This window comes from Colobus angolensis, unplaced genomic scaffold, assembly GCF_000951035.1.
Source record: "Colobus angolensis palliatus isolate OR3802 unplaced genomic scaffold, Cang.pa_1.0 Scaffold293, whole genome shotgun sequence".
NCBI lineage: Eukaryota > Metazoa > Chordata > Mammalia > Primates > Cercopithecidae > Colobus > Colobus angolensis.
The window spans coordinates 123,123-135,667 of record NW_012116188.1 but is presented as its reverse complement, the minus strand read 5'-3'; the positions used below and the strand labels follow the sequence as shown (position 1 = coordinate 135,667).

The 12,545-nt window shown below is 42.5% G+C and overlaps 1 protein-coding gene and 1 long non-coding RNA gene across 4 annotated transcripts in view; one reads left to right on the top strand and one right to left on the bottom strand.

The window, feature by feature from the left end:
• The window catches only part of LOC105516863, a 58,674-nt gene that overhangs the window by 45,120 nt on the left and 1,009 nt on the right, over positions 1-12,545 (top strand). The gene's annotated exons all lie outside the window — the stretch shown is intronic.
• Positions 2,099-12,545, bottom strand: part of SVIL (supervillin) — a 112,866-nt gene continuing 102,419 nt past the window's right edge. The window contains exons 33-39 of one of the 2 annotated variants that reach the window (XM_011949210.1): positions 11,597-11,730; positions 9,486-9,641; positions 7,384-7,527; positions 6,173-6,297; positions 4,735-4,842; positions 3,183-3,338; positions 2,099-3,082 (exon numbers count right to left, since the gene is read on the bottom strand). In XM_011949210.1, the coding sequence (XP_011804600.1) occupies positions 2,996-3,082; positions 3,183-3,338; positions 4,735-4,842; positions 6,173-6,297; positions 7,384-7,527; positions 9,486-9,641; positions 11,597-11,730 (910 nt within the window). In that variant the 3' untranslated portion in view covers positions 2,099-2,995. The remainder of the gene's footprint in view (positions 3,083-3,182; positions 3,339-4,734; positions 4,843-6,172; positions 6,298-7,383; positions 7,528-9,485; positions 9,642-11,596; positions 11,731-12,545) is intronic. The other variant, XM_011949211.1, reaches the window with a different exon arrangement.

Sequence of the window (12,545 nt, the reverse complement as noted above, 5' to 3'; positions counted from 1 at the left end):
GACATCCCACTTCCCTGCCCCTGCTGCATTTAGTGAGAGCAGGGGTTTGAGTTTGGAGGACTGTGGAGAAAAGCCCCAGACACCAGTGTCAATTCAAGGGCTGAGACTTTAAGGTTTAAAGGGCTGAGACTTTAAGGTTCAGTAATTCAAATGTTTCAGCTAGGTCCCTTCCCAGTGCACAAGGTCAAAGGTTGCAGTTATGGAAGGAAAAGGATCAGAAAAAAAAACATGGAAAATAGGATCTGGTTCTATAAGCAGGAAAGAGATGCAGGAAACAATTCAGAGGAAAAGAGGCAAAAAGTAAACTGGCACTACAAGCTGGGGTGTCTTATTCACCAAGAAGAGGCAAGAAGCAGACAGACAGCACATTTTGTGGGGGACAATGATTTTTATTTTCTTTTGAGACAGTCTCACTGTATTGCCCAGGCTGGAGTGCAGTGGTGCGATCTCAGCTCATTGCAACATCCGCCTCCCTGGCTCAAGCGATTCTCGTGCCTCAGCCTCCCAAGTAGCTGGGACTACAGGTGTGCGCCACTACATCCAGCTACTTTTTGTATTTTTAGTAGAGACAGGGTTTTTGCCATGTTGGTCAGGCTGGTCTCAAACTCCTGATCTCAAGTGATCCACCTGTCTTGGCCTCCCAAAGTGCTGGGATTACAGACATGAGCCACCACACCCGACTGCCAATGTTTAATACAAGTAGATAGACAATTTTAAAGGACTTTGGAAAAATCTGGTGTTAATGAATATTAATGAGGACACCTGTCTTATTTATTCATTACAGCAGCTCTCCACTAGAAGTTCCTGTAGCAACTCAACCTCCTTCCTGGGTATCTAAGGATCCAGGTGATTTCTGGAACCTGCTGCAGAGGTAATCCTGCCTCTTTCTGACCCTCAGGTTGCCCTAGTGACTCTAGGAACTTTTCTCCACACCTCTTTGTGTGCCATCTATGGGACATAGACTTTGAACCTCTCTCTCTTCTTTTTCCTCTCCTTGCTTTGGTTTAATCCATCATTTCCAGGTGCGTGACAACACTCCCTAATTTAACCGCCTTGCTTTCCCATTTTAACTACCATCATAATAATCTTAATACTGGCAGGTATCTAGCACTTGGCAATTTTCAAAGAACGTCTACCAGTTCCTTGCTCAGAATCTTGGGATGCAGGCAGGATAGCTAGGAGCGTCTCCTTTTAAAGGAAATCAAGGTAGAAAAGTTCAGTGATGACCCAATATGATAAAAATCATAAAATGGTGAGACCAGGAGCAGGTTATAGGTTTCTACCTTGGTGCAGTCCCAGGATGGGGCCCGTAAGTCCTGAACTTCCAGGCAAATGTGCTGTGATTGGATGTGTTAAATTAGACTAACGGAGTGGGGAAGGGCTATGATAATTCAGAGTAGATCTGTAGAATATGTTCATGAAACCATGGATTTAAAAACACAGGAGTTTGTGAGGAGTTTTCTAACTGATTTTTAAGTTTTCTAGATGTCTTAGCCATATAATTTTTTTTTTTTTTTTTTGAGACGACGTCCCTCTCTTGTCACTCAAGCTGTAGTGCAATGGCTTGATCTTGGTTCACTGCAACCTCTGCCTCCCGGTTTCAAACGATTCTCCTGCTTCAGCCTGTTGAGTAGCTGGGATTACAGCCACGTGCCGCCATGCCCGACTAAGTTTTGTATTTTTAGTAGATACTGAGTTTCAACATGTTAGCCAGGCTGCTCTTGAACTCCTGGTCTCAGGTGATCCGCTCGCCTCAGCCTCCCAAAGTGCTGGGATTACAGGTGTGGGCCGCTTCGCCTGGCTAATACAATTTTTTTTAAAGGCATTGAGATCCTAAAAATTGAAATTGTAGATAGAGTTGTGGGATAAAGAACTTCTGCTGAATGATGATTTGCTAAAGTATGTCTTCAGTATAGTACTGAATACTAATTTTATGGGGCAAATAACTCTGTATTTAATCTTGTGACTTTGTATAAAATCTTGCCCTAAACTAAATTCAAATGTATAGTCATTTATACTTAATGACAAAATATTGGTGCTATGTTAATATTTAAAAAAAAATTCCAAAAAGGAACATGCTTGGAATTCAATGTGAACCAATCAGTTAATTGTTGTGTTTATTCTAATGCTTTTATTTGGGAGTCCTATATCACAAAATGACATGTGTACTGTTTACAACAGGTATTAGAAATTGAGATGTTTTTATTTTGACTATTTGAGAGTAAAATTGTAGGTAATGTTCCAAACCATCATCAAAAATGCAGAGCAAACTTTTCTGTATATAAACTGTACATAAAAACAAGGCACTATACATTTTGGGGGAGATATTAAGGTAGAAAGGTTGATTCGCATAGATTCTCCAGAGTCCATGCCATTAAGTACAAATTCTTTGTTCATTTTAGCACCGGAAGCAGTACTCAGAACAAGTCATACCTAATGCTGCAGGAAACGTTTCCAAACGTGTATGAAGATACGTATTGGTGGCAGAGCTAATTGAACAGAAGCAACTCCATCTACCTTTTCGTATTATTTTGACACCAAAACAAATCTTGAAAGTGAATGAATACATATTGCTTTGTTAAATACATATTTGACTTATATGGTGTTTATATAAATATATATATATTTTAGAATCCACAAACTATCAAAATAACACTTTATAAAGAGAACTGCTTCAAAAAAGAAAAAAAAAAAAAGGCATTGCCTAGCTGGAACAAGAAGGCAGTGCTATCTATAGCAGCTGCAGCTTAAGTGCACATAATAGATACTTTTATTAATTCTGATAACCTGCTGAATGGTGGAAAGAAGTTTCCAAACAGTTCCCTTGAGCATTTACAAAATACACAACTCCGGGACAAGTAGTATCTTTAACAATGTCGGGTTCTGAAAACTCTGAAAAATACTTTGTGGAAAACACCAGTCCAAAAATATGTATCCATTTCCCTGGTGCGATGGTATTGGACGTGACTCCGAGGTTCCTCTGGCGTCTTCCCACTCAGAACAGGCCTTTTGCTTTCTTCAGGTTCACCTGCTTCCAGGAGGGTAGGGTGTTGTATTCGTCCCTTGTCATGTCTAGTGCAAACTGGAAACATTGGGAGAAGCGCCCCGCGGCTCAGTGAAATGAGCTGGGCGTGCGTGTGTTGTTTTACTCCCATCCCCACCCCACCGGAAGAACCGCTTACCTCGAAGTCTTCATCGGTGAGATAGATCTCAAGCTTCAGAGGATCGACCCCCTCTGGGAGTGGCCTGGCCAGGAGGTCAGCCAGTGGGTAAATGGTTTTACAGAGCTTGGCTAAGACATCTTCCACGAGGGTGATCTGATTGGAAACTTCTGTGTCCTAGAGAAGAGGAGGGGGCAGAGAGGAGAGCTTGTGTCCTACATTTGAACTTGTTTCATTAAGTGCTTGCACACACAGCCCTGTGCCATCTGCACACAGCCTGAGGACGCATGGCTCCATATCACTGAGGAGGAAACGGCTCTGAAAAGAAAAGGGATTGCCCAAAGCCCTGCAGTTGTTCAGACTCTTAATTTTTTAAATTTTTAAATTTTAAATTAAAAAATGATATTTTTTGAGACGAGGTCTCACTCTGCTACTCAGGCTGCAGTGCAGTGGTGCAATCATAGCTCACTGCAGCCTCCAGCTTTTGGGCTCAAGTAATCCTCCTGCCTCAGCCTCCTGGGTAGCTGGGACTATGGGTGTGCATCACCACATCTGGCTAATTTATTTTTCCTTTTTCTTTTGTTTTCTTTCTTTTTTTTTTTTTGGTAGAGACTGGGTCTTGCTATATTGCTTAGGCTGGTCTCAAACTTCTGGCCTCAAGCGATCCTCCTACTGGGATTACAGGTGTGAACCACCACACTTGACCTCAAATGTTGTTATTTTTTAGAGAGAGTGTCTCACTGTCACCCAGGCTAGAGGGCAGTGGCTCGATCATAGCTCACTGCAGCCTTAACCTCCTGGACTCAAACAGTCTTCCCACCTCAAGCCTCTGGAGTAGCTGGGACTATTGGCATGTGCCACCACGCCCACCTAATATATTTTAAAAACTTTTTTGGAGAGACGGAGTCTTTCTCTGACTTTTAGATGTTTTCTCACCTTGTCACAGAGTTTCAAACAAACCCTGTTTCAGAACTGTCTCCGGAAAAATGTTTAGGGACTTTCCCATGAGTGAATTACAGACTAAGACTAGTAGACTTGAAGTCTAAACACCAGAAGCCTCCAAATAATGGAATTTGTTTAAAAATGTTAAAAAATAACCTGAAAAGAAATCACATCCCTCTTCCCTCCCCCAGCTCCATTTCTTAATCTGCAATAGAAAAAGAAGGTCAGAAAATGCATCTAGAATATTCTGGAGCAGAACCATTTTTTTTTTTTTTTAACCATTGTGTGAATTTAATATGAGCAAACTATTCTGGGTAAATTCTTGTCCTCCATTAAATTTGGGACCCCAGATTGGCTGCTCTCCTTTTGAGTGGGTGGATGATGGGAATGCATGACTAAGAACTGCTGCTCATATTAGAAATACATGGGGCAGACTGGTGGTCAAGAGGTGGGTTTTGGGCTGGGTGCAGTGGCTTGTGCCTGTAATGTCAACACTTTAGGAGGCTGAGGTGGGAAGATTCCTTGAACCCAGGAGTTGGAGACCAGCTTGGGCAATATGATGAGACCCTGTCTCTATAAATAATATAAAAATAGGCTAGGCATGGAGGTGTGCACCTGTAGTTCTACCTACTTGGGGGGCTGAGGTGGAAGGCTCGTTTGAACTCAAGGGTTCAAGGTTTGTGTGAGCCATGATTAAGTCACCACACTGCAGCCTGGGTGACAAAGCAAGATCCTTTCTCTAAAAAAAGAAGAGGTGGGTTTTGGATGATTTTGCCTGCATCTGAGTACTGACTCCTCCACTCACTGAAGTCACTTTGGCCAAGTGACTTCGTGTTTTTGTGCCTCTGCTCCCACACTAGTAAAATGGGGATAACAATAAGATAGATCTTGATGGACTGTTCTGATAAATGAGAAAATCAGTGTAAAGTGCTTGGAGATGTGCCTAGTGCAGAGTGAACACCTGGGGAATGTTAATTATTTGTATAACCTGCTGGTTTATTTGGAATAAACCTCAAAATTAACTCCCCTAGTCTTGAAATTCGAGAAAGTTATGGTTTGTCTTATCTGAGTTCCTTTCTCAGGAAACCAACCATCAGGCCTCTCAGACAGTATCAAAAAGCCAGCAGTGGCTGAGACCAGGCCACAGTCAGCCCCTTCCCTGTGTACATCAAGTCCATTTGGCTCCAGGGAGACAGGTTAGGGTGAGCAGTGACGTCTGTACTACCCAACAGGCCCTCTCCATTGCTACGCAGAAGTAGACTCTGTTTGAAATTACTCGAATTTCCTATAAAATACACTTGGGTCATTTCCCCAAGCGAAGCAGCTCTCCTACATGGTAAAAAAAAAATCAAAATGGTTAAAAAAAACCTATCTCTCACCAAATCAAAACAACTCCTTGGATTTGCTATTGCTAGCAATGTTAACAGCTCATAAATAAGAAATTCAACATAGCTATAGTAAAATTCTTTCCTGTGTGGTTGGAAAAGAAAACATTCTAGATAATAATATATTTTGGTAGACAGAAGTTATGATAAATGGCTCATGTGGAAATACCAGGTGGTCTCATAAAAGACAATATTAATGAGATGTTGAGCGATACCTTATCATAAGTGAGTCGCGGTACATCCATTCATTCAGTTATCTGAACACATTAATTCATCAGATTTCGTTTGTGTCTCCTCTATACAAGGTTAACGTCTGAAACATGAGGGTTTGATTGCACATCACATGGACACTGAGAGACAAGCAATGCCAAGCAACAGGTTCTTGGCAAACAGAATGAAGAGTTCGTGGCTTTTATGTACATATATAGTCCTCAGCATGATTAAACTCACCTAAATTTTTAAAATTTAGGTATCATGTGTAAAAAATTACTAAAATAGTTAATTGATTTTCCATTAGACTTCTCTTCTTCCTAAGCAAATTCTATGTCGACTTGTTAAGATGTTACAAAAGGAAAAATATTTTCCCACTTTGACAGTGCAACTGGATGTTCTCCCCAAAGTAAAGTCAACCCATAATCCAAAAGGCACAGGAACCACCTTCATAGGGCAGGAAAGCGTGCTCACCATCTCTGTGATCTCAGCAATGTCCTCTCTGTGCTCCCAGCTGGGAAACATATTCGTGAATGTCAGGGGCTCCAGGCCAGCATGGATAAGGTAAGACTTGGGGGGTGGTTTCTTGAGATTTTTCCCTGTAGTTACACAGAACACAACGTCAGTAGACCCAAGGGAGTGGGAGACCCTGTCTTCCGCTGATTTCCCTTGAAATATTTTCTTCTTTGTCAGAACTCATGACTTCATGCTTAAAATGCAAGTTACGAGTAGTTCATAACAACACATGGATAATGTTTACGTAAGATGTTAGTTTCATGCCTGTGACTACAATAGTGACCTATAATCAACCTGAGTCTATACTTCTTGAACCTAACAAAACGCTCTGTATTCCTGGAAGGGAGAGCTCCTCTGTCTGCAGCTTCTGGGTGGAGCATTTTCTTCCTCCTGAACTCACTGTAGCAGCTTCCCTCTGCCTTCCTACCACGGGATTAACTCCGATATGACTGATAGCGAATGACAGCATCTTATACATCCACATTCACTATAACATTGGGTGGAAGGTTTCATATGTTACTTATTGCTAAAGAGTTTTTCAGGAAGAGAATCAATTGCACATACTCAGTGACATTAAACTAGTTGTATCAATGAGACTGTAAAAATTAAATAAGATATTAATCACTGGCATTTTCATTTTATATAAAAGACTGGAAATTTCATGTGTATAGTAAAGAACCACGAACTTACTATGGGTATTTCTCTTTGGATATAATACTAAAAATAATAATGAATAATAAAAAAGTTGGCAATGGCCATTCACTGCTTGGAGAAGACCTCCATTCTCCAACAGCATGGTAGTGCCTGCAGATAATGTAAATGGCAGAGGCCAACTTGTCTCTCAGTGTGATCAACGCTGAGTACAGTGGGGTTTTAATCTGCCTGGGGCATTCCACAATACAGCCTTTATCCTTGAGGGTAACAAGTTAGCCTCATAATATCAGACAGAAAAACTAGTTATTCTTCAAGCTGGCAGCTGAGAGTGCGCTAATCTAAAAGTTAATACATCTCAGAAAGTTAAAGTGGAAAAAACTGGTTTCATCACCACCTGCCAGGCTTTATGGATGCTGGCTTACACACGCAGAAAGGGAAGGGGGTCTCCTGGCTGGGTGTGCCTGAGGGGCTTCCCTATCTGTTCTGTGCTGCAGGTGCATTAGAGGGAGCCTCACCTTTGCAGTACTGGAGCACAGTCTCCATTGCACTCTTCCGGTCGGAGGCCCAGCGGATGCGGGCAGAACCAGTGATCTTGTTCTCAATGGGCCACCAGCCTTGCCAGAGGTACACCTCGTGGTGATTGTCAACAAGGAAAAGCGCTGTGAGGGCAGGGACAGAGCCCAACCATCAGAAGCTCTTTCACGGACACTTCCAGTTTACTCCTCCCCAAACCTAGTGGATGCTGTTCCTCCCCGCTGCTGTGTCATGGGGGAAACCCCCTTGGCCGTCAAACCAGGGGCAAAGGGGCAAACAGAAACCCAGGACACCCCAGCCCTTTGAAAGGTCAACTGGGAGAAGCCTCTAGGCAGAGAGTCTCTTTCATTCCTCGTCCTCCAGGTCCTCCTCCCGTTGCCCCAGCTCAAGCCCCTGGCCCTTCTGGATACTGGCAGGACTGTGCTAAGAGTGGAAGGGATAATGCATGTGCCACTCAAGGGGCTGTTAGCACCGCGTATCTCCAAAGAGCACAATCAACACTGGAGCACACCTCTCAGGGCAGACAGGTCAGAGGCGTTCCTGCCCTGCGCGCGACTGCTTAGCAGTGAGGTGAGCTCATGGTTCTCTTACAGAGAAATGGGCTTTAAACATCAAAACTGTGGCCAGGAGTGGTGGCTCATGCCGGTAATCCCAGTGCTTTGGGAGGCTGAGGAGGAACGACTGCTCGAGCCCAGAGGTTGAAGACTAGCCTGGGCAACATGATGAGACCCTATCTCTACAAAAAGAAAAAAAAAAAATTAGCCAGGTATGGTGGTGCATGCATGTAGTCTCAGCTACTCAGGAAGCTAAGGAGGGAGGATCGCTTGAGCCCAGGAGTTCGAGGCTGCAGTGAGCCATGATTGCACCACTGCACTCCAGCCTGGATGACAGAGTGAGACCTTGCCTCTAAAAAATATAAAATGAAATAAAAATCAAAATTGTTCTACTGCCTTTCATCCTCACTTTTTCTCCTCCTCAGATTGTCAGACTGACTCTTACTCCACGTGGCAAAACGCCTCTCACTGTTGCTGGTCGGCTCACCGTGTGTCCTTTCCTGGCATGCGTTTCAGGATTCTGTGAAAGCCACACTTTAAAAGCCCAGTGGAGGCTGATAACCCGCCCTGAGCCCCAGGATGAAGGGCGTGGGCACAGCCTCTCTTTCTGATAGCTAAGATTTTCCAAGCATGACATGTGCACTGGTCAAACTTCCAGTGGTGCCCTGGGCTCTCAGTGCAAGGTGAGGTCCCTGGCTGCAGCTCCAGGCTCTTGTAATGTGAGAAGCAACAAACACAAACTGAGAGGCAGCTGACTTTGGCTTCACTGGAGGGTGGGCGGGAGGGGCTGTCAAGCCCAGTCTCTTGTGACTTTCCCAACCAGAATGAGGGCACAGAGGTTTCTGTCTTGAGGTGGTGGCCTTGTGGAAACAGCCCTCACCTTGGGATCAGAAGACCTGGGCTGGAGTCTTGGCTCTGCTGTGGAGACTTGGTATGGCAGACCCTGTTCCCTGGCTAACTTAGCCAATACCCCAACACCCTTCTCCTCTGCCATTTGCTTCCCCAGGCTCCCTTGCAGCTGGGGCTGGCCATGTGACAGGCTCTGGCCAATGGGATGTAAGCAGAAGTCTGCTCAGGGCTTCTGGGAAAACATGTGCTTTATCTGATGTGGCTATTAAGTGGCCTTTTTACCTCCCCACTTCTTTCTCTTTCTATCTTGAATGCAAACATGATGGCTGGAGCAATGGTAGTTGACTGGTGACCATGCAGCAACAAGACTGAGAGGAAGGCTGGGAGAAAAGCAGAGACGCCAGGCCTGCCACTGTGGTACTCAACCTGTTCTTAGCTGATGTCTTTGGGTGGGTTAAGTGACTAAGTCTCGTTCCTTATGCTATAAAGTGTGGCTGATTTCACTCTCCTTCCTTTTGGTGTAGGGGTGAGGATGAAATGAATGTAAGCACATGTTCTGGGTGTTCTGGAAGTGTACTTGGCAAACAGAAGCTGCTTAATAAATACCAGCGTAAAATCAAAAGGCTTTCTGGAAGATGTGCCTTCTAATGCTCAGCATAGCTGCCCCCTGCAGGCCTTACCTGGCTGAGGCGCACTGTACAGATCTTCCTGCAGGAAGGGCATGGAACTGACCACAGAGGGGGCTCGGGCAGGATACACAAACTCTGTGGCCGCGAAATCCCCAGAGGAGCTGCTGAGGATGAACAGGCGGGGTGCGAAGTTAAAACTTCCAGGATCTTTGAAAGAAAAGAGAGTAAAGCTGAAGATATCATGTGCATCAAAGTAAATTCCAGATGAAGAATGAATGTAAAATATGAAATAATTCAAAGCACTGTGGAAACACAGGTAGGATTTATCTGAGCTTCAAGGTGGAGAAGGCCTTTTAGCAATTGCAATAGTAAAAGAATGAATCAAAAGGAAAACTAATGCATTGATTATATAAAAATGAAAAACAACAATGCAAAAATTAAAAAGAAAAGAAAAACCAAGTAACAAATGGGAAATATTTGTAATACAGCAACTAGTTAATATCCTTAATACATGAAGGGACATACATAAGGAAAAAATAATAAAATGTGCAAAAGACACAAATAGAACACTCACCAAAGTAGAAATTAAAATGGCTAAAAAAATCTATAGATACATATGCGTATATATACACAGATATATGTATGTGTACATCACATATACGTATGTGACACAAATATGCATATATGTTATATAACATAAATATACATATATATGTACTTCCAAGTAAAACAAAACAATGCTTAGCTATCTGTCTCCTTTCATCAATTTGGCAAAGAGGAAAAAGATAATATGCTGAATGTATGATTGTGTTGAGAAATGAACGCTTTTGTATATTGCGAGCGAGAATAAAACTTGGCCTGAGCTGATACATGCTATCAGACTTTCATAATTAGCATGGCAGTTCCACATCTAGGAGTTCCTCTCAATTAGGAATGAATGGATAGGATTATTTTAAAAAGCATTCAAACTGCATTATTCTATAAGGGAGAAAAATCAGAAACAAGAAACAACTCAACTCCCCAGCTGCCAGAGACTGTCAGGTAGAGAGTGGCATCTGTTCACAGAATAATAGAATATCTCATAGCCATTAGATATCTAAATTTTAATAACTTGGGAAATTATTCATAATAAAGGAAAAAAGCAGGTTATAAAACAGATCCACATATTATTTTTTAAAATAGATAGTATATTATAGCATAGAGAAATGTGAATTCTGTTACATCTGAGAAATGTGTTATAAGTGACTTCATTTCTTTTTTTAACTTCTCCATAATTTCAAATGTCTTCTAGGCATTATGTTTAAAAAGCTATATAAAAGTTTATAAATATTGAGGGGCAGAGTATTATGAAGCAGTTATGAGGATACTCCATTGCTGCCCAGCCTTGGGCAACTTGATTAACTTCTGTATGCCTCAGTTTCCTCATCTGTAAAAATGGCAGAGTGTTGGGTTGTACTAACGGAGTTACTATATGTAAGGTGCTGGCTGGTGTCTGGCTTGTTGGAACTGCTTAACAAAAGTTCTCTTTCCTTCTTATGTTCATCTATTTTGAGAACAGCTGGGAAAGCACCCATATACACACCTAACCTCACCCCGGTGAACGGGAGTGCCTATTCTATACAGACATGGCCTTTGTATTTCCAAGCAGGATAATGACTGAAGGGCTCTGGAAAGGGGTAAGAGGCCGGCTTCCTTCCCCAGGTCCCACTCCAACACCCAGAGGACTGCTGTTTCTCAGGTGGCAGTTATGAGGAAAGAAAGAAAATGGTGCCCTGAGTCCCTAAGACCCTGGAAGATGGCTTGGTCCCCAGGAAGCCTTGGGAGCTGATTCGCCAGTGGGAATTTGAAGTCTTAGTGTCCAAGTTAAACTCACCCCTGGGAAGAAAAATACTGTTCAATCAGCTGGACATAATACTCATCACACTAGATTTCAGACAGACTGAAGAATTAAGATAAAACATGAATGGGGCACAGTGGCTCAAGCCTGCAATCCCGGCATTTTGGGAGGCTGAGGCAGGCTGATCACTTGAGCCCAGGAAGTTGAAGCTGCAGTGAGCTGTGATTGCACCACTATACTCCAGTCTGGGTAACAGAGCAAGACTCTTGTTTCCAAAAATAAACAAACAAAAAAGCCAGATCGCAGGCTGTAGATGCCACATTACCTTGAAGCATGCAATCATAGGCTTTCCTGTCTCTCCTTCCCAAGGCGTCCCAGAATCCGAGTGGCTCGGAGCCTTCATCACACTCGTGTATTGTGACTTTGCTGCTACTATGCAGTCCTGCTTCCAGAGGGCATCTGCAAGGGAGAAACTCCAAGAGTTCTTTATAAGTCTGGAGAGTGCTGGCGACCCAAAATTATTATTACTATTATGATAACAGCTTTATAATAGCTTTATTGAGATATAATTCACATGTCATAAAATTCACTCTTTTTATGTGTACAGATTTTAGTATATTCACAGAGTTGTGCAACTGTCATCACTAGTTTCAGAACGTTTTCATCTCCTGGAAAAGGAAGCCCTGTACCTGTTAGCAGTCACTCTGCATTTCCCCCATCCTTAGTCCTCAGAACCCACTAATCTACTTCTGTATTTATGGACTTGCCTATTCTGGACATTTCATACAGATGGAATTATATATGTTCTTTTGTGACTGAGTTTTTTAACTTAATGTGATGTTTTTAAGGTTCATCCATGTTATAGTATGTATCAGTACTGAATTCTTTTTTATGGCAGCATAATATTCCAGTGTATGGCTTTGCCACATTTTTTTCATCCATTAATGTGTTGGTAGATATTTGGGTTATTTCCACTTTTTGACCACTATGACTAACATTGCTATAAACCTTCACGTATAAGTGTTTTCATTTCTCTTGGGTAGATATCTAGTAGAGTTGCTAGTCATATGGTAACTGTATGGTTAAATCTTTTGAGAAATTGCTAGACTGTTTTCCAAGGTGGCTGTACTGTTTTACAACCTCCCCAGTAATGTGTAAGGGTTCCAATTTTCACATCCTTGCCAATACTTGTTATTGCCTGCTTTTTTCAAATTTAAAATTTTAATATTTGCGGGTATATACTAATAGTAGGTACATACATATATGGGGTACAG